At 42.3% G+C, this 27,515-nt stretch overlaps 1 protein-coding gene across 8 annotated transcripts in view; it reads left to right on the top strand.

Annotated features, from left to right (window-relative positions):
• The first annotated feature begins 920 nt into the window (after positions 1-920).
• Positions 921-27,515, top strand: part of NIN (ninein) — a 93,489-nt gene continuing 66,894 nt past the window's right edge. For 7 of the 8 annotated variants that reach the window (XM_063088912.1, XM_063088907.1, XM_063088905.1 and 4 more), the window contains exons 1-4: positions 921-1,001; positions 1,439-1,491; positions 9,504-9,707; positions 20,164-20,245. In XM_063088912.1, the coding sequence (XP_062944982.1) occupies positions 9,525-9,707; positions 20,164-20,245 (265 nt within the window). In that variant the 5' untranslated portion in view covers positions 921-1,001; positions 1,439-1,491; positions 9,504-9,524. The remainder of the gene's footprint in view (positions 1,002-1,438; positions 1,492-9,503; positions 9,708-20,163; positions 20,246-27,515) is intronic. The other variant, XM_063088906.1, reaches the window with a different exon arrangement.

Below are 27,515 nucleotides of genomic sequence, written 5' to 3'. Positions count from 1 at the left end.
CTGGACTTGGGGTCCTGTTGGACTGCATTGAGATCAGAAGCGTAGGGAAGGGATGATGCCCATGTATTCTGGTAACGGGTTAGCTGTCCTCTTAACGAACGGTGTGTGAGAAAGCGGAAACTTTCCGGGAGCGTGTGGAAGAGGAGTAAGCGGAGGCCATAAATATCCAGCAACCGTTGGCCCGAGAACCACCAGCTCCACTGAGTTTCCTTCCTGTGTGGCTTGTGACCGAGGGTGGATGTACCCTCAGAAGGCTGCACACGGGGCGGGAGTCTATGGGGACTCCGTGGCAGATGCGGAAGCCAGCCCAGACCCGGTAGGAGAGTCACACTCGCTTCAGAGGGTTCAGAGTCAAGTCCAAAGCCCGTCCGCCCCCTGACACCCAATATGCCGATGATGGCCAACCAGCACCCGAGGGCTCGAAAATCCAGGGCCGGCGGGGGCAAAAGAGACACCTGACTTTCCACCGTAGGGTCCCGCTGGCAGGAGGCGGGGCCTCTCCTCGGCGCAGAGCCCTTGGCGGCGGCGTGACCAGGGAGCGGGTCGCGCGCGGGCGCGTCTGGAAGGAAAGGGAGGCGGACAGGCAGGGGGCCGAGGAGTGGGCGACCCAGCGCCCGCCCGGCGGCGACGTCGGCGCACGCGCCTCCTCCACCCTACCCCGAGCCCTGGCGTTTCCGAGTTCAAATCTCGGAGGCGGGAGCTCCGGGGAGAGGGCAGGGCACGGATCCGCGAGGGCCGGGCCGCGCCTCCCGCTCCTCCCTCGGCTGCCGGAGCGGCGCGGGCCGCGTAGGAGGAGCCGCGCCCGGGCCGGCGTCGCCCTGACTCCTCCTCCCCGCGCGGGCCCGGCCTTTCCTCCCTGGCGTCCAAAGCTCCGGGTGGCCTCGGCCGAGCCGGGAGCCGAGCTCGCTGGGCGCGGCCGTCCCGCCGCCGCCGCCGAGCCCCGAGTGCGCCCGCGGCCATGGTTCCCGCAGCAGCGCCGGGCGCCTGAGCCCCGGGACGCGGTAAGCGAGAAGCCCACCCCGGACACCCCCGACCCGCGGCCTGGGGGTGCGCGGAGGCCTCGCGCTGCCCTCGCGCCGTCGGCGAGGCCCTGCGTGTCCGGGGCGGACCGGGCACCGGTCACGCTGGGGCTTCCCTTCGGGGCCGGGGGCCAGGGAGGAAGCGGCGGCGGGGCGGCCGGGTAGCTCCCGGGGGACGGGGCGGGGAGGAGGGGCTGGTCCTGGGGGCGGGCCGGCGGGGACCGGGAGGATGCGCGCGGCAGCCCGCGGCCCCCGAGCGCGGCGCTTTTGTAGGAGCTGGCCCCTTACATATGGAAATGACGCTCGCGCAGGTCCCCATTCGCGTCCTTTTGAAGGACGCCCGCCCGGACCGCGGCGCCGGCCGCGAAGTGTGGTCGCGCTCCGCGAGCCCTAACAAAGCGTCCTCCTTCGCCTTGCAGAGCACTGGAGGCAGGCGGCCGGCTGTGCGGGCGCTCCGGAGAGGCCGACAGAGGTAGGCGGGGGCGGCCGCGGCCGAGGGAGCGTGCTGCCTGGTGGCACAATGGGGTGTCTGTGGCTCCTGGTGGTGGCCACGGGCAGGCGGGTCGGGGACGCCTCGCAGGTTGCCAGGGACCGGGGCGGCACGCCCGCCCTCCGGCCGCACCTCCGCCTCCCCGCCCGGCAGCAGCGCCCGGCGTGGGCACCTCCGCCGCAGCCCGCAGCCCCGAGCTGAAAGCTGCTCCTGTACGTTGGTCCAGGAGCGGACTTGTGTCCGTGAGGGAACAGGAAGGGTGCTTGTTCTGTAGGCTTGTGCCACCCAGGCAGCCTTGTGATTGAGAAGCTGAAGAGAAAGCTGTGGGGAAACACGCGGTGTTTGCCCGGGCTGTCTGAGTAGCTGAGAGCTGTCTGAGCCCTTAGCGTGTAGATTGGGGAGGTGTGTAAGATCAATACACGTACACAGACTTTCCCAGTGCAATTTCTAGGAAAGGGGAAAGGATAAAGTGACACTTGGTTATTGCCTAAAAGCCTGATGGCCGGGATTAGCGGAATGGAAGGGGGTGTGGGGATAAGCTTCCAGGGTTCCTGGGGTTGGGCTTCTGCACCTGCCAAACCGGCCCCTGACTAAAGGACACCACTGATGGCAATAGCCACTGCTTCAAGCTCTATAAGTGAAATGAAAAGAGATAGAGACAGGAGACGTTTTTCCTAGCCTCAGCCCTGACAATCCCGGGTTAAGGTGCAAATAAAATAGGAGCTGGAAAAACTGTTATACCACATATCATGTTTCTAGACAACTTAGATATTATGAGATCTTCTGCTTTCTTCTCTTAACTAGGACACATCCTCTCCTGGTGTTGAGGAATTTCTGAGATGGTCTTGCCATGCAACTCAACTGTTGAATTTATTAAATCAAAACAGATTGCGTAGGTGTCTTTGTGACTGACTTGGTAGCTTTGTAGGATGAGAATTTTGGTAAAGTCCATCATGGCACATGAGCTAAGCTTCTGGAACCATCGAAGGTTTCTCGGTTGGGTTCCCTTAAGTACGATGACAAATTTATATCTGTTTTCGTGCTTCCTGAGGCTTGATGATCTACAAGGAAATGTCTTTTCTTGTGTCAGTCTGATTTTATCTTGATTCTTCTTTAGTGGTGAACGTATTATATTGGTGACTGACCTGAACTATTGGCAGTTCTTTCTCTGAAGTTGAAGGGAGCTGTGAAAATTCCCAGAATGTATGTAAGAGTAGCACAGGATGGCTGAAAAACAAGTTTGTGTGTTCTCTCCAGCTGTTGTCAGTGTCCTTAGGGAGGTGATGTGAATTGCAGGGTAGTTTGTGTGCAGGTTTATTTTTATGTTCTCTGGTGATTCTTTAGAGGAAAGCATTCTGAACTGCAGTGTAGATAAAGGGTAGGGCATAGAGACGTTCCCAATGGGTTGGACATCAACAAAGTTATTGCCAACACAGGGAAAGGCTTTACAGGGGCAGTGGAGAGGAAGCCATCATAAACACAGTCTTTGCATTAAAATGTCAAGGATCAGTCATTTTAATAGGCACTTCCTCAGAATGGTGTGGGTTTCTTTTTCCTTATTCCTTTTTTCATTTTAGATATGTAATGACCCTTAATCTGAAAACATATTAACTGTCTCAGAGGAGGAGAATGGGGCTCCAGTGAATTCTGAATAGACAATTTAATTTAATAGTCAATTCTTATCATGAGTCAAATGTTGTTCAAATAAATTGTTTTAAATGTCACCGCAAATGATTTTCTAAACTAACATTTTACCAGTCTTGATGCTTCCATTTAATGTTGATAATAAAAATACATTTTATCAGTCTTACATTGATAAACGGTTGGCAAGTTTAGCCAGAGCGTTTTAGAGGGATTCAGACAGCCTAAAACCTTTTCAGAAGATTTATTTTTATAAATGCCAATTCATTTGTAAGCCAATAAATAGTGCAATTTGAATTCTAGTTATTGAACTTGCATCTGTTGGACAGGGGTTTGTGGGGATACTGAAGCTTGCAGAAAGGTATTTTTATCTTATTTACAAATAGAAATTTTAAAATATTATGGGATTATGCAAGTGAGCAACTTTTTTGAAATTAGCACGCTTCTTTATTACAGTTCATATCAGCAATTAACCATTTATTTATTCAAGCTTTTGGATGGGAAAATTACAAAGCATCTATACCCTAATTTTCACTTAAAAAACAAAGTTCGGAAAATGTTTTTTATAGATGTGAGAAGAGAAGCTCTTCACTTATACCCCAGGGAACTGTACATGAGTTAGCTTCCAGCGTCCTATGTTAATTTGAGTAAATATGGCTCAAGAAGTGGAAGTTGTTATAAGCTTTCTCTTTTTAAAAAAGTGACAAGCATGTCTATTTTTTCTTCTGTAACTTTTCTTTGTAGTTGATTACAGGTTGTTAAATCTACATTGTGCTAGGCTAATGGTTTTTCCCTTTAACTACCCTGAGTTAACTACTTGACTGGGTAATCCACCTATTAGGTTTAACAAAAGCATGGGTTTGCTACATTCTTCAGGACAGTAAGATATTGAAAGCTTGTTTATGCTGTAGAATAAATGTTAGTAGGATACTGATACTCTTAGTTAAATTAAATTTTATAGTGTAGTTAGCAAAGGTTGTATTTTCTTTCAGATTTATTTAATGTGATTTTTTTCCCTGTGCAGTGGCATTTACACTTTTGTCTTATATTTTTATACCATGATTTTATTCATAGTGATACTGTTGCGCTTTGGGTATCTAGCTAGAAGTGAGGTGCTGTCTGAACAGAGAAGAGGCTATCTGACAGTAATCAGCTTGCTGCTGAGCAGCAGTAGTTTTCGGCAGAAGTATTTTCCTATATAAACATGTAAATGGGGGCAATTGCTTTTTCTGTTGAGCTTTTTCTCAATGTGAATTTGTCCTTGTCACTATTTCCTTTTATACTGAAATTAGCCCAAAATGGTAAGCCTGAATATCTTTGCCACAGATTAAAGTGTTTGCAGAAGAGAGAGAAGAAAAAGAAAGACTTTAATTTGACCACTAGCATTATTAGGCTCTGACTTGCCAAACAGCAAAAGCTAAAAGAATGAATGAAAAGCTTTGCCAAAGCAGGGTTGGTCTGCATTTATCACTTCTTTTCTAAAGTAACTAAATTAGTCACTTGGTGGTCACTGCCTGGTCTGTGGACCCCCAACAGATATTTCTGAACACAGATCCGAAAGCATCTATTATGATGCCCTCACAAGGAAAGCGGCTGGGCCAAGAGGGGCATCCACACATTCCACAGAGCTGTTCAGCTGCTAGACCATCTGGAGGGGAAATAAAAGACCTGGGCTAGGGGCTCTGGCATTGTGCTTATTTATTATTTGGTTTTCACTTGCCAGACTTTGTCTTCTTTTCACTCTCTCCAGCTCAGAACAGACGTCCCCTTTGCCGTTCTTACAAGCTCCATTCTATACCATGAACGATGGAAAGTTCATAAGTTCACATATCCACTTCATGTGGGTCTTCTGTTGGGGACTTCATTATTACAACCACACCTCCACCTATTTCCTTTGCGGTCCCCGTTGGCACTGTGATTTCATCAGCTGGGGTTACCGAGTGGAGCACAACGCAGATTTGTAATGGACAGCCCTCTCAGGGTTTGCAGCATTTGGGCAGTCTTGTTTTGAGTTACTTGGAAGGAAAATGCTCTGAATAATTCTCATTATGGATGGTTATTGATTGGTAAATGTTTTGATTAATGGCTCTGTGCATCTACCTTGTATTTAACCATCCCTAGTTAGAATTCCAAAATATTGCCCACACTGGCCCCTTTATTGCAAAGGAGTTGTAGAGGCTTCTGACAATTGAATTGAGAAGGTTGATGGTGAGGAGAGGCCCAAGTTTATGGCAGGCTTCATAAAACTGGAATTGCCCTTTGCAATTTGAAGGAGGATTTTTGCACTCAAAACCCAACTTTCTTCATTTCTGAGTAAGACCCCTGTCACTGGTGGATGCCAGTTAGACTTTGACTCTGGAGGGCATCGGATTGCACAGATTAGATTATATTTAAGTATTTATTTGGGGGAAGCAGTTTAACAGTTCTCAATTCCTGGCCTATGCCCATTATTGAAAATGTGGGATTCTTTATGATCATATTATATAAAAATTTATTTCTTCCATATCCTAAATGCCAAAGCTGCTTTAGGGAAAAGAGAATGCTTATTCTGTCTGTGTATTCCTAGTGCATTATAGGCTATAAGTATTCAATAATTGGATCAAGGTGGGTAAGGAAGAAGGAACTCCACCTCTCCTCATTCCAACTTGGAAAGGTTTGTAACCATGGAGTATTCCATGGTCGTTTCTGGTACTTGGTACTGTTCAGCTGGCTAACACGTAAAGGTGGAGATAAGTGGTTGGCCAGTGGTATTGTTTCAGTGGTCTCATTCATGCATTCTTTGTACAAGTGTGGGATCGAGGGATAACGTAATTTAGAGTCACACTAGAATTCAAATCTCAGGTCCACCCTGCTTTTAGTGCTGCATCCTTGGATAAGTTACTGAGTTTTGCCAAACCTCAATTTCTATATCTTAAATGGGAATATGATAATATTTACTTCAAAGACTTGGGAGGATTAAATAAACTCATAGTAAATGCTCAGTAGTTTAAGAAAAAATCATTTCTTCTGAATTCCCTACAACATTTCAGTCTTTCTGCTCTTATTTGACATTAAATTTATCAATAATCTGCCTTTGAAGATCAAGGAAGCACCAAACATCACCTGCTGTCATTATTATGTTAGATAATGATGTTTTATACGTAATACATTCCTTGCTTGTTCTCACTCTTTTGTTCTATGGCATTCCACGTCTCGTGCTCTGCTTCTTTGAAGGTTGATCTATGGCTGATTGACTTGCTTAGTTACCGCTCCTCAGTGCACCCCTCCTTTGATTGTTTTCTCAGTTCCCCTCTTGTATCAGTTATCTCTGGGATTAGCCACCCTCACGTCCTTGCCATATTTAACCCTCAGAACAACCCTTCCAGATGGGTATTGTTGTCATTCTGCAAACCAAGGGACTTGAGAAAGTGTTTTAGTATAGATTCTCTGCCAGGATTTCATCCTATAACAGAACACTGTAGCTGAAGTTTGTGACTCCATCGGCTTAATTACTAACCCTTTGAATTAAACTTCAGACAGCTCTACATAGTACAGTTTGGCAGTTGGTATTGGCTTTCTACTTCTGCTTGGTTATGACTAAGACTGCAAATGCCTTTGAAAAAGGACTGGATGGGGGAAGAGGGTAAGTGTGTGTGAAAGAAATGGGCATTTCAAAATTTTCATATGCTCATTTCTATAGCTCTCATTCAGGGAAATTTCCCTCTCAAGGAATATCCATCCACTAAGTCAGTCCGTGATGTTTATTGAGTCCCTGGTATGAAAAAGCAGACTGTGCTATGCATTTTGGGGAAGATAGAAAAGAAAAAGAAGGTGTGGATTTTACCCTTAAAGAAATTTCTGCCAAGTGGAAAGAAAAAAATTCTTGCACATGAAATTACTGATGAACATTTGGGAATAATATCATAATACCGGTAAAAATGCATTCTGTGCCCGATGAGCACTGACAACTTGTCACCATGTGTAACATCTCCTGGATGTTTCAGTATGAGCATTTGTTCCACAGGGATGGGGCTTCCCTACCCCTTCAGTCAAGAAAATATTTTCCTATGTTCAGTGTTTGGAGAAGGAGGGAGATGAAATAAATGTATAAAAAAGGAAAGCTGGTATAAAATGAAAGACGCTTCATTTACTGAAAATCTAATGACCTCCCAAAGCGCAAGGCCTGATAGGTTATCTAAGTCAAAGCAGCAAATAAGATCAGGATTTCTCAGTATATTGTGAGTTGTATTGCTCACTTGCATTGATGTAAATGAACAAATCCTGCCCCTTAAAAGTAATTTTTGAAAGGGGGAAAATAATATTAAAAAGGGAAGTGTTAACATTCTTTCACTTTTGAGTTTTTAAACATATATGCAAAATTGAGCAAAAGCAGAATAGCCTGGCTTTTATGAAGTTGGGTCAGATTACAGCCCTGGGGACTGTAAAACTCTGAGTACAAGAGCTATGGCAACACTGAATATTCAGAGCACCTTGGGGATTCTCAGCAGATCTTAGCTGACAATTAACTGGCGGACTCTAAGTGAATCTCATTAGCCACGCCTTGGCCTTGTCTCAATTCCTAGCTCTTGTGGCTTTGCATAACACCTTGGTGTTTCTTTTCTGATGCTTTGATGTTTATACAGCACTCTCAACTTATTTTGAAAACATTTACATAGTGATTAGTTAGCCCAACAGACCAACCCTGGGAAGGCAGCCAGAGCCAACAGCACCTTAGTAATAGAAAAAACTGATAAAATTAGGAGAAGAGAGCCAGGATCCAAACTGTGCCACATTTTGCTTTATTTGTGGCACATTCATGTGTGGCTCTAGTAAAAATTGAGCTGCATGGCAGAGCTGTTTAGATTCATCTTCTGAGTCTCCCTAGTTCTGCTGAAACCCTTGAGAAGGTCATGGTTCTGTTTCAGGTTGTACGTTTTGAACAATTGTCTATGGAAAGAAAGCAAACACAAGCTAGAGCTGCACTGATCAGTTATAGAAAGCTCCTTTATTTTCAGTTCTGGCTGTATTCAACATCTTAACTTTCATATTTCCCATGTTATGTTAACCTGCTCTGTGGAACATCACCTTTAAGTTAGAGTTTTCTGACCTAGTGCTTGGTTTAGTTAAGGTGCTGCTCTTATAGTCAAGAGGCTGGTTCTGAGAGCCTGGTCGCAGATGACTGAGGTCACCATCTCAAGGGTATATGTTGTGTTTGGCATCCATTGCATCATGGCCAAGGTACCTTCAAATGTGCAGGTTTCAGGCTTTCATCGGAAAATGCAGCACATTAGAAATGAAGTGTTTTGCAAGGGGAAAAAAACAGATTTCATTCTTAAAGTACAAGGTACCTGGAATTTTTTGATGTATATTTTTAGCCAAAATGGCTGAGAGTTATTGATGACTGATGCTTAGTTTTTACTCATCCTCAGGAAGGTAGCAAAATGGGAAGCCTGGGCTTGGGGTTGGTCAGAGAGGTGAAAGACAGGTTAACCGGGTGTAAAGAGGGAGATGCTCTAGACAAGGGAGTTTCCCTGAGATGCTTTGTGATTCAGAGAAGCCAGTCTGTGGCTCCTGCAACCATCTGAAAGGTTGGAACAGTGTTTTCCACTTTCTCTCGGCAACTAAGCATTACCCAAAACTCCCTGGGAGTGAAGCGAGCTTCAGGGAATACTATTCCTGTCACAGCTCACATAATTGCACCAATGAAGTTAATTGAGCTGTTTTTGGAGGAAAACGAGTAAATGGCACTTGGCCTCATGCAAACAGGGAGGTGGTTTTGTAGCAGATGCGGTCCTCCAGAGCCCCTCGCTGCAGCCCACTGGTTTAACTGTGACAGGGGCATCTAGGCTGAAAAAAGTGGAACTAATGAGCTTGGCCGTGCTGGCAGACTGGCATCTGGGCAGGTTGTCTAGAGCTTGCTGACCTGCATGGACGCTCCAGCCCTGCAGTCTGTTGGTACTGACAGTTAGGTCATTTGATGGTCTGGCTGTCAGAAGTGGCTTTCATCTTCTTTGTATCCTGGGCCAGAAGAGCTAATAGAGAAAACCACTCTCAGTCTTGAGACTGATAGACTGGCCATCCACCCAAGGAACAGGCTGGAAAAGATGGTGTCTTTCTGCCTATGTCCGCTCCTCATTGTGGTAACATTACCCCTCATGTGATTGGATCTTGTGGATGTGCCCCTGGTGTGACTGCATGTGAGAACTGCCCTGGCCAGGCTGGGTCCTGGAGAGACCCAGGATCCTGCCATGGGTGTGCCAGAAGCAGAGAGTTCCCCAGGGGCTGGCAGGGGTGGTGGAGGTAAGTATGCTGAGGGCTGACCACGGTGGGATTCAAGGGTTGCCACAACGTGTCCTTGTCTCTGTTCTGCACAGGTGAGCACTGTGGGCTATGGGATGGATGAGGTGGAGCAGGATCAGCATGAGGCCCGACTCAAAGAGCTGTTCGATAGTTTTGACACAACGGGCACTGGGTCCCTTGGACAGGAGGAACTGACCGACCTTTGCCACATGCTGAGCTTGGAAGAGGTGGCCCCAGTGCTGCAACAGACATTGCTTCAGGACAACCTCTTGGGCAGGGTAAGGTATGGGGAAGAACACAGTCTGTGGGAAGTGGGGTACAGTTTCTGTCGGATGCTGGGGTTGGGGCAAACCGCATGTGTTGCAACTTATTTCTAGCATCCCGGCTGTTAGCTTGATAAGAAGAACAATGTAATGGGCTTGACATAACAGTACAGGCTGCTTTGGTGACAAGGGCCTGCTTTAATTTTGTACTCTGGAATGAAGGTGTGCACTGAGTGTCTTTAAAAAGAAAAAGAGGTAACAAGGATGTTTTCCAACTTTTGTTCTTTGTGGATCATTTTATTGACTCCACATTCATCATTGAAACAGAAAGGAGGGGGGTGACATTTCCATTGAAAAGAAGGAAAATGCAGTAAGAAAACTGCCAGTCACAGGAAGAGGAGATTTCCGTTCTGACTTTTACTGCCAATAATAGCTGTTTCTTGTGTGATTGTTTCTGGGTGAAGTATTAATTAAACCTTCCACCCAAGAAATAAAACAGGAGGGTAAGTAAATACAGTGCAGGTTCATTTAAAACCCAGCACGACTTGCTTCCAGCAGGGATGTATGTATGTGCCAGTGTTAATTTCTGCGTTTAACAACAAATAGTCATGTTCTCCCCGTAGATCAAGTCACAGACATGAGTAAGAGGTGAGGAGGGGTCTTTTTTTTTTTTTTTTCTCTCTTGCTGCATAGTAGGAAGGATGTTTGATTTGTCCAGACCTAGGGTTGCCTTCAATCTCATAATTAAAATTAACAGCATGATTTGGATGGCATTGGGTTAAGTCTCTTGCTGTTGGTTTTTGGAATGGATAAGAGAAAAAAAAATGGGCAGTGCTTTTTGAGTTCTGTTGCTATCATTGCTGACACTTCATAGACGGTGGCTTTTATCACGTGGTGTAAATAGAGGAAGCAGTCATGAAGCTTAAGTTTATTCTAATAACTGAACTTCCTTCTCTTCATTTCATTTTCACGGTCTTTTATCTTACAAGATGGGTAAGTGACCTCAGATATAGTACCATGTACTAGTCCTTTGTTCCCTGAGACAGACAGGAGTAGCAATCATCCTGAAATTAATGTACAAAATAAGATATTCTCAGAGGGTTGGCACCATGAATATGATGTTAAACAGGGCTCACAGTTAAAGAAAAAAAGTGTGGGTTCTTTGCAAAAACTGGAACCATTTTTGGCCACTTTTGGGGGGATTAACTGTTTGTAAATACATATGGTCCCTATAAAATGCTAAAAATCTTGCTTTTTGAAAGCAGTAAAAATGGGAAGTTTAAAGACTGCACCATTTGCTTCCATTGTGTAGTGCACTCAGATGTTTTTGAGTTCTGCCTCCGTCTTAGACACCATGGGGAGTGGAAGAGTGGCGTCTCCCAGTGTGGTCCTTACAGGTGTCTAAGGAATAGTATCAAAGGGTGGATCCATTTTAATGCTTATTAAAGCTTGAGAAGACATTGTACAACGTAAGATTTCCTTGAGAGGTTTTCTTAGAGTCAGCGTTGAGTATGGAGTCCTCTGCTATAAACAGATTGCACCTTGGCCACAGGTTAAATTTGCTCTCCAGATGTTGCCCATCTCTGCCCTCATTTGGTAGTCTTAAACAAGGGAATAGTTATCGATTGATTTGTTAATGACTTGACACTACCATCCTGCCTTATACGTTTGCTATTTGTCTGAATAATGAATACCTAAGTGGTCTATAGCGTGATATTTACTTAGTGAGCCAGTGATAAAAGTTAAATAGATGTATGCATATTGATTTCATGTGGGAGGTCCCTGGTGATTGTCTTGAAAGCAGGGTTGGCATGAATTTAATGCGCTACTGTTAAATTTGCATTTTTTATGAAACTGAATTATTCTCCTCAGATGATCACATAAACTTTGCCATATGCTGTGAAGATACTCTGTATAGTCTATAATTTTAAATTAAAAGGAAAAAATTCCTTAGAATTCACTGGAGCAATCCAAATGCTGTCACCTTCATGATATATTGAGTTTAGATTGTAAATTGTAGAATTACAAGTTGTTTTTAATGCCAGTCATCTTTCTTCTCTTTCGAAGGTATTTATAGAAAGCCTTATAAGGGTTAGCAGCTTGGTTTAAAAAAAGAGAGAGAAAGAAAGGGTAGCATGACAAATCTACATATATTTATTCATTAATTCAACAAATATGTAGTGTGTGTGTACTGCATGTCGGGCATTTTACTAGTCTTATTGTATGGGTACAACTTACTTCTATTTATGTTTACTGTAAACTACAGTTTTCCATTAAATTGGTTTTTGTATGCATTAGTATCCATCAGCTTGTTGCATGCTTATAGCCTTAATTTTGTCTTTTAAATCTTAAAGAGTATAATTTCTAAATTGAAAAACTTCCAAGTTTACCTCTGTTGGAGTTGGGCTGAATTCATCATTATTTTTCTTGGAAAAGAAATAAGCAGATAAAAAGCATTATCCCTCTCCACCAAGGAAATGAACACGCTGTTATCTGTTTATTTTTTTATTTCACAGTCCATCATCAATAGCTGTTTTTTAAAGCGTAGTGTTTCTTTTAACAGCTGTTAAGGAAGGTAACTTAAATCGGCGTGCCATTTTCATGCATTTTACTAACAGGCCATCTCCCCCCCAAATTATGTTTCAATTCATGTCTTGTTTTGTAACTTGAAGCCATAATCCCCTGAGCACAGTGTTACTATTCCAGCACTTGAACTGCCTGAAGCTAGTAGATCCCTGATTTGAAGGAAAGGGGACATTGCTCATATCCATCCATATCTTTGTCATCAGTTAAGCACCTGTCACGTGGGTGAGGCCCCTGCACAAAGGGCTCCTCAAGACACTGAAGAACTTATAGTCTAGTGCGGTAACGTACCTGGTAGGTGAATAGTACAGGAAATGAATACCACAAAAATCTGAGAAAGGGAACCATGTTAGCTCTCTCATGGAACCAAGTTTTCATTCAAGCGATCAGTGCCAATTGTAGGGGCTTCCTGTTCTTGTGCCTTTTAAATAAAGTGTTTCCTCATGCTTCTCTATCTCTTTGATTAGAAACCAGGACAAAAGAAAATAATTTGTCTTGGTTTTATGGAAGCTTTTAGATATATCCAGTTTTTAAAATGCATTTGCCTTTCCTTATGCAATACACCAACTTTGAGACAAAATAGCCCCCTGAAGTTATGAAGAGTTTCATTGCTCTGCTCTCTAAAATAAACTTGGATGCTGAAATATCCCATGTTGTTAGCACTCTTTAGAATGCAAATAAGCCACCCGGCAGCTGAACTCACAGTTGGCTTCCAAAGAATCCCATAGGTATGTGGACTTTGGTCATCAAAGACGTTTTGAAATTTTTAAGATTAAAATTTGATAGCTGTAAAAATATATAATTTAGCTCAGCTTTCCCACCTTTCATTGTAAAGTGCTTGGGGTTCTTTTATAAATGTCATGACTAATTTCACGTGGTGGATTTACTTGTTTGTTCTTTCTCCTATACACCCTTTAATCATTTGAAGAGTAAGTCAGGAATAGAGGAGTACTTTTTGGCAGTGATTGTTTGGACCTGTTCTCTGTAGGCAAAATTAAACTTGCTTGTCAGATAGTGCCTATTTATAACTACCCCATGGTCGTGCTCTTATTCCATATTATTGATCTGAGGACTTTTGAACCTATTGGAGGGAGTGGTGGGAACATTTCTCACTGTGTCCCCCAATGTCTGAGCCGTTGCTTTATCTTACTGTTGAACCACCGTAATTCAACCTCAAGTGGCGGGAGCTATTTTTTTGATTCCCACTTTTGTCTTGTGACTCCAGGTAAATCATCATTCCCTTCCTTTACAGGAGTCTCATTTGGGGTTTATTTGGACGCCCAAGGGCCTGTGGTTCCCCATTTTTAGAAAATAAGACCTTCTGATTAGGAGGCCACTAGACTTGCTTCTATTCTGTAATAATGTTTTCTTGTCAAACTCATTGCAAGATTAACTTTGGTGTTGTGTTCTGGAAATCCTCAGGTCTCTCAGGGGTATTTAGTGTGACAGGAAGCAAGGGCAGAGGGAGAGCTGGTGAGAAGGCCTTGGACTCTGAATGCAGGTAGGAACAAGTGCTAAAAATGGCCACTCTCTTCTACCTGTTCTATTTCAGTAATGCCCATCTCCTTTGCCAGAGAGGATATGGTCAGGAATGCTCATTGGATTTCACCAATATTCCGCTGATACTTTTTAGGAGTACCTTCTGGAGCTCCAGTGGCGCAATCGGTTAGCGCGTGGTACTTATACAGGAGTACCTTCTTGTCTGTGTGAAGGAGACTTAAAGTTCTTCAGTGCCCATCATAGATTTTAGACTTTGGGGCTCATCTGTATGACCGAGAAACCCAGGATCTGGAAGGGCTTCTCCAAAGTTAGACAGCTCATTTCAGGCAGTGCCAGGATGGGATCCTAGACTTCCCAGTCCCTACATTTGAATGCAAGTCTCCACAAACTCCAAATATGCAAAATAGAATCTCATTCTCCATCCGCCTCTAAACACCACCACCATGTGAGACAATACACTGTTACTGGACCGTCTTTGAAGTCAGACCTGGATTCAGGTACTGGCTCTTGCCACTTTGAAGCCATATGGGCATGTTATCTGAAATACTCTGAGCCTCAGTTTCTTCACTGGTATAATGGGAAAAATAATACCCTCTTGATAAGACTGTGATGAAAGTTGACTGAGATTGTGTGCATCCAAGGCTTATCAGTAGAGCCAGGGACACAGTGAACTGCTGTGTCCTGTAACTCCCTGTTTACTCCTCTCCTCCATCCCATACACACCCAGAATGGGTTTTGATCAATAGTGACTTCTCAGTAATGATTTTCTAAGAAAGCTCTTTAGGTGGAGAATGGATTTGCTAGAAGCTCTCTTGTGTGGTGGTGGTTTGCATCCATTTCCATCTGTGGGCAGGATGCCTTGGATCAGTCTTGAAGTACCATTTCATATGGTTGCTTTAGTTTTAAAAACCTACCTTTTAAAATGGCCTTTGCCTCTCTCTACATTGTCTGCAGTAAATGACTAAGCTATTATAACCTGAATGCTTTATTTCAAATAAAACATTTCATAATTGTGTCTTTCATTATGAAACTACACCTCTTTGTTAGTCTGTGTCATTTCTCTTTGTGTGATGCTATAAACATTATTGTCTCATACACTGACCTTCTGATGAGTCCATATTTCTGTACCCATTTCTACTCACAATATTAGAAACGATCATCTCTCATCGACTTCCCTTTGTATTAGTAGATGCAAACCTACTAAATCTAAGGACAGTTACACAAACCTTTGTCCTGTTAAACACTGGCTTGCACTCTCTCGTCTTGGGTCTCCTTGAAGTACTGCCTGTGCACATGTGGAGACTGTGTGCATTTGACCTCCATGGTTGCTCGAGGTGATTTTATGCAACATCAGGTTCCTTATTCTACTTCCTGTTGTAGGTTTATTGTGGTTTGAAATAGCATTTGTTTCTTGTGTGGTGCTGAAACTCTTTTTTCAGAAAGGAAAATTGTATTTCTAAAAAAGCATTCATATGAAATGTGGAGAGGAAAAGTGATGAGATAAATTCCTGCTAAGCAGTGGTGACATATGACAAAAAATATCAGACTTGACTAGTCTTCTTGTTAATTTAACTTAAATGTCATGTGTGTTTTTAGTCAGTCATGTAATTTTCCCATTGCTGCAAACTGCCCTTTGAGGCATACAAGATATAGCAGTGCTTATAAAATGAATGGCAGCAATTATTATTCAAATGAGGAGGTACCAACCAGGGTATGCACAACTCAAAGCTGGTTACCTTGTGAGGTTTAATTGCATTGTATATTTGTGAAGATTTCTAAATTTTAACATAATACGATAGTAAAGCTCTCTTAAAGGAGAAAAGTGGTACTTAAAATTCCAGTTAGTGAACGTAGTCAGCCCACTGAGGCATGATTCTTCACAATGGAGGGTGTTTATCAATGTTTTGGTTCTGGGTTGTGCCCTTCAGGGCTTTTTGGCCACATCAGTATGCATGAGCATTGATGGGAAATAGCAGTCACCTGCGTCCATTAGAGAACTATCTCTTTGAAAGATGAGGCATTTACTGCCAGTGTCTACATGCCCTTGCAAGAAGGAAAACAAAGATCCATAAGACTTAAAGCTGCTGCAGTTTTGATCAGCTGCTGAGTGGTGTCTGGATTTTTGGATTTCTTGTTGGGGAAGGAGAGAATCAGCTAGATAGACATTATTGGATTGTGAAGAACCTCTGAGTTAACAATCATGTTTAGTCTTTTATAGAACCTTTTTTTTCCCCCTCCTAAAATGAGGCTGGTTTACTATGTCATAAGTCCATTTCAGAAACCTTTAACCTCTGCCTGTGGGTATCTTACAGAAGTCAAGTGTCACAGAACTGTCCTTATTTTTCTCCTTGCTGGCCAGGTAGGATAAACTCCTTTACCAGGGGCCCCTACCAACTTGTTTTTGTCTCTCAAGGCACCTAGTGGATTTTACCTTGTAGTTATTCATAAGCCTTCCTCTCTTCCCCTTTCCACCTTCCCACTTTCTAGAATCTAGAGTGTAGCTGATCAAATTCTTGAGGGCAGAGGTTATGTATCCTCTAGATCTTGTATCTCTTGATGCTGCCTTATACCTGGTGGCTTTATGTGAAGTTGAGGATTCACAATATGGCAGCAGGGGGACTTCCTTAGGAGGTGAGAGCAAGTGTAAAGTGTGTCTGGTCAGGCAGGGTGGCTGGGCTTTGCTGAGTCCAGTTGAAAGGCCTGGTTCTCCAAATAGCCCTTCATTTCCATGACATGTGGCCTGGGGCAGGGCACATGGCTTCTCTCAGCCTCTCTCTCCTCAATTTTAAGGTGGGATCTCTATCTTGACTGTCTCACATGGGCATTGTGAGATTCAAAGGACAAAATGTCTAGGAAGAAATGAACCTACAATAATACTGTCATTCATCTAGTATTATCGAGGACCCACATTAGTAAAATTTTCTAATAGCTGGATCTTGTACCCCATTTAGTGGCAGATCCCCTCCCCCACAAAAAAGTTTACCATTCAGTATTCAAAAAATGTTTTTTAAGTTTTATCCTATCAAAGAGTATATTAAACCTAATTCGATTATTCTTGATCATTTAAAACTTTCTTGACCCATCAGTTTTTCTTCTATATTGTAAGAGTGATACCCTCAGGATTCACTTTGTGGCATATGGATCCTTGCCCCAACACTAATGACCCCAGCCTATTAGGTTTTTGAGTTGTCTTTTTTTAATAGTTTATATAGTTTTTTAAAGTATAAAAAAATTATACTTTTTTTTTTTTTTTTAGAAGGATGGTTACTGTCTTTCCTCAATCTCAGTGTGTCGTTAGTGACTTCTTGTACTTAATTGGAGTGCCCCTGGCTTTTATTTACTGCTTCTGATATGTAGTGGGTTGGGAAGTGGGATGATGAAGTTTCTAACAATCAGGTAGAGTAAGAATAAATAGATCCTGAGTTGGTCCTGCAGCGTTTTCTGTGAGAAGAGCATGGGCTTTATGACCCTGCCTCAGCTTTGACCCCATTCATTGGTATCCTGATTGTCTGCTGGACTCTAGGTAGGTGAGGCTGTGAGGTGAACAACTTTTATATAAATGATGTTTATACTGTCTCAATAGTTTGTGATACTGAGGCCTCATATAAAGCTTTGGAAATTGATTAGAATTAATTCTACATTACAGCTGACTTTGTCATTTGTCAGAGGGAGTAAAAACGAGGTACGTAGACCCCTGGGTGACCTTCACAGCTAATACTCAGTGAATTGAACTGTGTCAGGACAAAATTCAGAAGGTTCTTTCCACTTGCCTCTATCTAAACTTATACCTTTAGAAAACCCAGGGGAGACCTGCAGAGTCAAGTGTAAAGGATTTGAAATTCTCAAGATAGATAGATAACTCCCTTTTGAAACAGGAGCTTCTTTCTGTTCACCTTAAGCTGCAGCAAGGGGAGACTTAGGTTTCATGCAGGTCCCCTCCATCAATATCCTTAAGAGAGAGGAGAAACCCTGGAGTTAGAATCCCTAAACACAGCAGACTGGATCAGGTTCTCTGATGCTGGGCAACTCCACAGATCCTGGGGGAGAAGGCAGGCCCTGGACCTCCCTGCTGCCACCCCCAGCATTCCCACGTGGCAATTTCAGTCGCTCACATGGCCAGTTGCTTGAAAATATGGCCCTGTGTTTCAGTAAAAGTGGTGGGAATAGTCACTTCTATTACTCTACCTATAAGTAGTATTAACTACCTGCCTAGTAGTTATTATCTCCCTAATACAGGGAGGTGGTATTATAAATAACATAAAATACATGCAAAATACATGGAAGGCTCCTAGCACAGTACCTGCCTGACTCTCTGTGACATTTCCTGAGAGTATGAGCTCCATGATAGCAGGGATTTTTGTCACTCTCCTCACTGCTATATAACCAGGGCCTTAGACAGTGCCTGGCACATAGCAGATGCTAAAAAAATATTAGCTTAATGAACTATAAATATCAGTTGTGAGATATTTTTTACAGATGAGCAAACTAAAGCTTGGAGAGGTTTAGTAATTTAGCCAATTCATGGCAGGAAGTGGGCTGCAGAGCCAGGGTTAGCACCTGGACCCACCTGCTACAGAGTGTGTCCTCCTAACCCCTCTGCTGGCCCTGAGAAAAAGGAATGATTCTGGTAAGAATTAGTAGATGCCCATCAAGTGGTCCTGAGTGGGAGAGCTCTTGGGTGTGTGCTGTTTATGAACTGGCTGGTTGGGAAGCTGGCCTTGCCCATGTGAACTGGAGCTGAGACGCCCCGGTGCCTGAAACGAGTCTCTAACCCTGGGACAATAGCAGGACCTGGCTGCTCCTCCCTCCCCCAGGCCTTTCAGTAATTTGTCAGCTGTGAAGCCTTAATTAGCTTATTAGCACAGCTTACTTGTCTACAGTCTTTTAACCCTTTCATTGATTGTACCGCATGGCTCTTTAGCAGCTTCCCTGCCTTCCTTGACAGACTTCTGCACCGACTTCTTAGATTATGTTTTATGTTTTAAAGTCCATACAATTTAACTTGAAATTTGGTAAGAGGATAGATCCTAAGTGTTCTTACCACACACACAAAAAAGTGTTCACTATATGAGTGATGGATATGTTAATTAGCTTGATTGTAGCCGTTATTTCACAATGTATACATATATCAAGTCACCAAGTTGTAACCTTAAATATATACAATTAAAATTTAAAAAAAATAAAAAGTCCATACAATCTAAAAGAAATATGATTTTCGAAAGTAATTTCAAGTAATCAAAACCAGTGTGGTAGAGAAATCACATATACTTTGGTAGAATGTGGTCAGTTGCAAGCACATTCAATTTTGTGACATAAATCTCAATCAATTCCTCTCCTTTGCTTTGATTTGCACAGATAAGACATTATATGATTTTTTTTCTCCATTGTTCAGATAACTTATGAAATTTGCTGCTTTTCCAAATTTAATTTGAAAGTATTTTTTATCTGTCACCTATATTTAAACCTCTAGGCAGTGTTTTGTAATGACATCCAAAGAGACCCATATCAGCACAGATTACAAATTTGCCAACTTTGTATTTATATATGGGATTCTATGTAAATAGGTTCCACAGTATCAAACTGGAATTATTCCTCTTGTCCCATGGTGAAACCACATAAATTTATGTTATAGAAGAGTATACTTGGCCATAAAGGAAACTGTTTTACCTTTTTAACCAAAGTAATATCCCATTTCTGACTGAGCATTTACTTAAATAAAACTCAGGTTCTTTCCCACTTCAGTCACGGTAATTGTATTTTGTTTCTGTTTTTGTAATTGTATTTTTAAGAGTTCAGGAAAATGCTTCTCAAGATTCTTTTACTCTTTGTGATTGCTATTGATTTTTGCTTGTTTATGGAATCATAGGGGCCTTGGGAGATAAATATTATATTACTGCCTCAGGCAAGACTATATTCAAGTCATCCTCAAAAGATAGCTCACACCCTTCCAGAGTATCTTACAAGATGAAAAAGCATGAAAGCATCTGTGGGTACTGTCACAATGGACCATTTACTTGGGAAGTTTTTCCTAATGTCTAACCTAACATCTTTCTCTTCTTGTCTTGTTCAAAAAAATAAAAGGAGCTAAGAGTTCAAAACGTATTTTTCTGAGTTTATAAAGAGGGTTCTGCTATATAGCTTTTCCCCTTAGAGGTGAATAAATATTGATATTGATACTAGTGTTTATGGTGGGGGGGGTATCAAAATGATCAGCCCATTCTCCCTTCTGTGCTTTAGAGAAATGAAGAAAAAAGGTAACAAAAGTGGGGTATGGCTCCCTTCAAGGCTGTCAGGAGGGGAACAAACAGTTCTGGTTCCTCATTAAATGGATTTGCATTCTTACAGCTGTGGAAATGATTTTAAATTTCTTTTTACTTGTTTTTTTTAGGTGCACTTTGACCAATTTAAAGAAGCATTAATACTTATCTTGTCTAGAACTCTATCAAATGAAGAACACTTTCAAGAACCAGGTAAGGGCACTTTTCTTCTCTACATTCCCCTTTAAAAGTTGTGCAGGGAAGAATTTGGGGACCTTGAAGCATGTCTGTGAAGGATTTGGGGCATCTGCCTTTCACAGATTGAGCAGTTATTTTCAGTGACTTTTCTTTCAATATTATTATAATAGCCTTGCAGCTGTTGAACACTAAAATGAAACTTTCCTACTACAGCAATGTATTATGGAAATAAATAATTGAATTGTTCCTAAGCAATATGTCAGTGGGTGTGGCAATAACTCATTCTTGGAATGAGCAGAGTGAAGCTGAATGGTATTTGCCTTCATTCTTATATCCTGCATATGTGGAAGGATATGCTTTGAGGAAAATTTTGCCTGGAAAAAGAAGGGTGGCCAGTCTAGAGATAATTTTATTTAGCTGTAGTCAGTGGATAATCCTCTGCTATAGACATTATCACATATTGTAATTGTTTATCTGTCTATCTTTCTCAAGCAATAGTTCTTTGAGGACCATATTGTTCATTTTTCTATTTCCAGTACCTAGAAGAATGCTTAGCACATGGTAGGTATTCAGTGAATGTTATGAAATAAAAGACTTAATATTGAACTTCATTGACTTTTTTAAAAGTACCATAGATTATAAGACACATCATTATTTTATGTATCTCTAAAAAAATTGTTACCAGTTATAAATGTAAAATGCCATTGATTGTAAAATACATCCTAATGTTAGAGTGTTCAAATCTGGTGTGTGGGGATGTGTGTCTTAGAATGAGTGAAATATGGTAAATGTTTAAGGGGAAGTCTAAACTGTGGAAATTTGCATTACAGTATAGTCTCTTTTTATCATATCAGTGGCTGTCAGGGTTTAGTGGTAGGGGTTGACTATAAAGGGGCATGGCGGGAATTTTGGGGGTGATGAAATTTTTATATCTTGATTGTGGTGGTAGTTACAGGATTGTATGAGCTTTTCCAACCCAGAAGTGAAATTTACACTATGTAAATTGTACCTCAATAAACCCAACATTAAAAAAGAAAAAGAATGTCAAAAAGTATAGTCCAGTTTTGAGACTGAGCACAAATTATTAACATTTTATCCCTATAAGGAGTCACTCAATGTGACCTATTTAGATGAGGCGCAGATGGGAACTCATTTCTTATCCTCACTGGTGATCTAGTTCTTAACCCTCCTTCCGAAATGATCCAGATTGCCTCATGTGCATGAACACTGCCTTTAGCAGTATTTTGGATTCTGGATTGAGTCTCCCCATTTGCTAATGGTGACCACCTCAGGAAGGTTATTCTCAATTCTGAAACTTGCCAGAACTCTTTGGAAGCCACCAGTGAGCCTGCAAGGGAGGTTATTTCATTCTCATGATTTTCTAGACTAACAATAGAATTTCTATAGGTGACCACTGCTGGACTTTTGTTACATATGGGGTCTCACATTTTATTAGTATTTTTATTTTTTTAAGGTTGTCATCTTGATAACAATTGTGCAAGATCTAGGGACCTTCAGTAGAGCTGAAGGGACATCACCACTGGGGTACACTTTAGTTACTATGAGCATGGGTAATATAAATATGAATTCAGTGTGTACTGATAATGTGCTTTTATATGGATTTGGAATGGGCAGCCCTGCCACTGGCCCACATGATCCTTTTGTTGTCCTTTCTTTGAAAACTGTACTGTCACTTGCCAGAAAATTGTCATAATAAGTATCCAGATTTATGGTGACCACAAAGGTGAAGTGTGCCCCCTACAGTTGTGCAGTTTTGGGATCTAAGCAACAGGATGAGCTAGACAATGGCTGGTTGAGTTTGGTGACAGCTGGGAAGTACAGTTCATAAATCTAGCTCCAGATGGTGGTGTCATAGTTATGTGTGTGCCTCACTGCTGCACAGGCAGAGATCATAATTTGGACAAGTCTTCCAGGAAAACCCACAGAAGGGGGTTTTATAGTTTTGCCATGGGCTTCATCCTTTGGGTAGGCTGCAGCAAATCTTTGTTACAGAACTGCCCCAAATCAGTATAATGCAGCAGCAAAGTATTACTGATAACATTTTATCTAGGATTTATATAACTTCCCTAACATTTGTCCTGGCAGGATAAAATCTAAAATTGAGCCTGTGCCTTAAGAGGGTTTTACCTAATATGAAGCGTGAGTCAGCCCTTCCTCCCACATTCCCTGCTTTGTTCCTGAGCAGCTCTGCTTTTTCTGTCTTTTGCCTATCTCTCCCTGGCCTCCCCAGTTGTTTGTGGGGCTCTTGCAATTCTTTTCACTCAAACATCCTTCCACCCACTGTAAAATGTGACTCTGCCCCCGCAGGCTGACGGGTTGCGCCAGGCAAAGACAGGGAGAAGGTTCCTGAGACTCAAGTGCAGAGTATCAAGAGGCCACCTGAGTTCTGCTCTCTCCAGAGGGCTGGCAAGAACTCTGCCATTTTATTGATGAGCAAATTCAGGCACACAGAGGACATAGCTTAATTGAAGTTTCACAGATAGTGGCAGAGGAAAATGCTAACACTGTATCACCAAAGGGATGTGTTTCAAGGAGGCTTTAGTTTGAGGATTTCAAATGATGAGCCAGTCCTCAGTCAGTATAGCCTGTGCCCAAAAGAGTCTTGACAGGTGGTCAGAGGCAGCAAGGAGTAAGAGCAAGTGCCCTGATCATTAGTGACAGGGGTGCCAGTGTCCCCGTATTCTTTGGCTGCTCAGTAATTAACTCATCTTTTACCATAAGGGACTAGGTCCGCTTTATTTTTGTTATACCTTTTGAAGACAATGGACTGGCAGACTTTGAGAGAAAAGGTTACCCTTAAACTATGGAAGGAGACTGAAAAAATAGGAGGGTCATAGTGCACAGCCTTCAAAACTGAGAGGGTCGTTAATTGATATTTTATAACACTGAAGATTTTTATAAGTTAAAACATCAGATACTGTATCAGACTATGATACAGAAAAGTCAGCTTGATATAATGGAAGGACCCTTGAGCAAGGAGATAAGAAATACTGGCTCTGCCCCACTAATTGGGTGACCTTATATGTCACAACCTCTGTGATCTTTGGTCACCTCATGTATAAAAGTGGTTGCACTGGAAAATACTTAAAATCCCTTTCACTTCCAAGATTGGATTGTGTTGTCTTCTGATATCTAAATGACATTATCTGAGCCTATGAAAAATGCTAGCTTTAGGTTTCTATAAGATTTTACCTAACACAATTGACACTATAAAGTTATTCTCCCTGAGAACAAATGACCAGTATATTTCACGCTTTTATATTCTTCTAATAATAGAGGCAGTTGTATATAAATAATACAAAAGCAAAGCCCTAATGGGGTTTGAGAGGAGATGAAATTAAGCCATTATTTCCATGGTCTTGAGCTCTGCCATTTACAAATTCTCTGAGGCACAGTTTCTTTATTTTTAAAATTAGGGGGTATGGACTAGATTGTTTTCAGCATCTTTTTTAACACTAATATTTATCAGCCGAAGACTCTTGGAATTTTTTCCCCTAAAAAGCAATAATAACAACAACAACAGCAACAAAGAGATTTTTTAAAAAATGAAATAAACAAACAAAACATAACAACAACAGCACAATGAAAAATACAGAAATTTACATAAGGGCAGAAGAATGGTTTGGGGCTGTAGGGAGTCCTTTGTAAATTCCAAAGTGATTAACATTACCAGTGACAAAACTCCCTCATATTTATATGTACAATTTAATTTTAAAATTATTTTTTTGGAATAAGAGAGGGGCAACAATTTAATTTTTGGCTATTTATTCAATTTGCCATGGCTTTGGATTATAGTATTTTTGTAATGGAAATGCTGGCGTGGGCTCTAAACTACATGGCATCAACATGCCAGCTGGATCCACTCTCCAGAGATTCTGTCCTTTGATGCATCTTGCATTCGATTTCTGTTCTGTAGTTGATATTAGCATAATGCAGGAAGCCCTTTCTTTCTCATATGTGGATCATTGAAAATGTCTTTCCTTTGTTTATTGGTAGGGAAAAACTCAGGTTTGGAAAAGCCATCTCATTAGAAAAATAGGACTAGGCATTGTTTTTGTGCAGATGATTGTGTTTTTTTGTAATAGACCTTCCTAATTCCAGGAACTGCCCTAATTGTAATTATTTTCCTTATATTTTGAAGAAGCCATAAATATAATGAACAGACATCTTTTCATTCACTCAGCAAATGTGCACTGAAGCAGGTCCTATGGCCCGGCATTGGGCTAGATCCTGATTTGCAGTGATTGAAGATTTGTGTTTGTATCTGTGTTCAGAGGCCTTGGGCCAGTGTGGGGCTACTATTAAGCCAATGTTGGTATCCCTGTATTGTGGAGCCATGGCTAATGTCTGGAATTCTGTCGACATCGCCAATTTTAGCACTCTTAATCCTTTTCGTGATGCCAATTGTCTAGCTACACGACCACGCTAGTTGTCGGGCTCTTTTACCTGCCAGTAATCCTGTACTGACTCGGCCAGTTGCCGAGCTAGGGCTGGCTCTGGAGCTCACAGACCCCTCAAGTCCATTCACAGACTGGGTCACAATCCCTTCACATGCTAGGCTGGGCCACCAGACCCCTTACACGCAGGTCTATGAGCTTGGTAACCGGCCAAAAGGTCCTTGGAGCCATAGGTTGGAAAGCATGGCCGTGCAGGGAGGATGCTTCACTAAAACTCCTCTCTCTCTCTTTCTGAAGAACACAAGAAAAGCAACAAAACTAAAAAGATACATTGGTGCACATGTGCACTAACTACACACACACACACACACACGCACACACACACACACACGCACACATGCACACACAATTTGCTTACAAAGGATGTGCTAAAACCACACCCAACTGGACCCGAGGCAAGGGCCCTGACCAAGCTTTTCTATTTTTCCAACAGCCAGGCACTGAAGTCTGGCTGAGATCCCTGCTTTTAGGAGGTATTATACACAGATGGCCCAGGAGGCTTGTTCTGTTGGCCTGTCTTTGGTTGAGTATGATAATTAAGATTTTAGTCCTTTTTTCCTTGGTGTTGATGAGATCCTAACAGTGAGGACCAGAAGTTTTCTACAGAAGTTAAAAGCAAAACAAACTAGTACCACCACCACCACCACTAACAGCAACAACAAAAGAGTGTTTACAAGGTCATAAAACTGGAAACACTCATGCCCACTAGTGGTCATGTAAAGTGGTAGAACCTTTCTGGAGTTACATAAGGTGATACGCACCACGAACTATAATCTTTCAGGTAATCGATGCCACTGTTAGTTTTATGCTACGTAAATAATTAATGGGTGTGCACAAAGTTGTATGAGTAATGGTAGTCATTTAAAATAGTGAAGGGTACTTCAAAACGTTTGTGGAAAAGTAGAGTAAAAGATAATATGAATCTTTCCATGAACTCTTTGAAGACCCCTTATGTATGTGCACACATGCATATAGAACAAGTGAAAAAACTCAGTGTATTATTGGGCAAATTGGGATGTCTCTGTGTAATCAAAGACTAAGCAGCTATTAAACTATGCTATGGAAAAAAACTTACTGTGATCATTTTGTTAAGGATAAAAAGGCAATCTTTTAAAAAACATATCTATGTATGCAAGAAATACTCATTATTTAAAATGAAATACAAAGGGCTGTTGGGAATATTGATAATGAAACAGTTCACTTGGGAGTTGTGTTTATATTTTATTTCAACTCCAGTGGATGTGTAAGAAGGTTTCCAAACAGGGGACATGAAAATGACAGTTTTCTACACGGAGTCTTAGAAAATTGGTGCATCCCTCTCACATGAGCCCGTTGATGAAGGGAAAGGAGACTAACAAGTAAGAGAAAATTGGGGCAAGAACAAAATGGGGGTGGTCCGAGCCCGTGGCGCACTCGGTAGCGTGCTGCGCTAGCAGCGCGGCGAGGCTCCCGCCGCGGGTTCGGATCCTATATAGGAATGGCCGGTGCACTCACTGGCTGAGTGCCGGTCACGAAAAAGACAAAAAAAAAAAAAAAAAAGAACAAAATGGGAATCAGAGCAGCTCCAGTTTCTGAGATGATGAAGTGGGTAACATCATTATACATTTGCCACTAATTTTACCTGTTAGAAAAAATGAGGTCGAAGATATCTGCTGTGGGGTTGAAAGCTGTGAGACACTTCCTGTCTTTGCTCTGCTAGGTGCTCAAGGGCTTTGGGTCACCATTGGCTCTACAGGAGTCTGGGTGGAAGGACCAGAGCGTGGCTGGAGCTCCCGGGATAGGAGCTGCTAGACAGATGGGGCCTTGCTCCACGGAGCTCCTATCGTTTTCCCTCCCTCTAGATGAGGAAACTAAGCTTTTGTGAAGTTAAGTATGCCTAACTTTGATACAAACTGACTTTGCAGATCCAGAGCTATTTCATTTCAAAGCCCAAGCTCTTTCCATGAAGCCCTGATGCCTTGGAAGTTGTTACAGTTGAGCTGGGTGGATAATTGTAACATGTAAAATGCTTTTAGAAAAATATGACCATGGTCATTATTAAATTGGGAGCTGTTACTGTATGAGTTGCACTAGATGCATAGGAGAAGAGATTCCGTGAAAATTGTAACTTCTTTCAAGAAGTTACTTGAAAGAAATAAATTTTGAGTTGAGCCTCAAACAATGGAGAGGATTCAATTAGGTGAAATGTGAATCTCCACCTTCTTTCCCAAAGTGACTCAAGAAGCAGGGCCTCCTAACAGGGGTCAGCCGTTTGATCCTCCCATGAAAAGGCTGGAGAAACAGTCATATGATCGATATCAACTCAGAGTTTTTCCTGTTGATGGGTCTTCAACTGCTCTAGGGCTCAGAACATCTAGTTAGACCAGTCAGGCCTGGGGCTTCACACCACACTCATCCACTGTCTTTGGCACTCTTGGGGGTCCACCACCCAACCTCACCCCTCACCTTCTCTCCTCCTTGGACCCTCCCCCCCTGCTCTTCCCATACCTCATGGCCCCCTCCCATATCTGTTTCTGTTTCCCCCCTTCTCCCCCTCCCTTCACAGGCCTCTAGATCTCTACCAGCTGCCATGCCCCCACCTCTTCTCACTCTGTCTCTCAGTCTCAGTCTCAGTCTCCCTTTCTGTCTCTGTCAGTCTCTCCATCGCTGTCACTGTGTATCAGTCTCTGTCTCTGTCTGTATCACTAGGTCTCTCTTGTCTTCAGTCTTAGTCTCCCCTCTGATTCTTTCTCTTCCCTTTTCTCTTATTTAGAATCAGGTGTGGGTTTGCACCTTCACTGTGTGATCTTGTGAAATGGCGGGTTCAG

The sequence above is a fragment of the Cynocephalus volans genome, chromosome 3 (genome assembly GCF_027409185.1).
Source record: "Cynocephalus volans isolate mCynVol1 chromosome 3, mCynVol1.pri, whole genome shotgun sequence".
Classification (NCBI taxonomy): Eukaryota; Metazoa; Chordata; class Mammalia; order Dermoptera; family Cynocephalidae; genus Cynocephalus; species Cynocephalus volans.
Note: the sequence above shows the minus strand (reverse complement) of the source record. Positions and strands in the feature narration are given on the sequence as shown.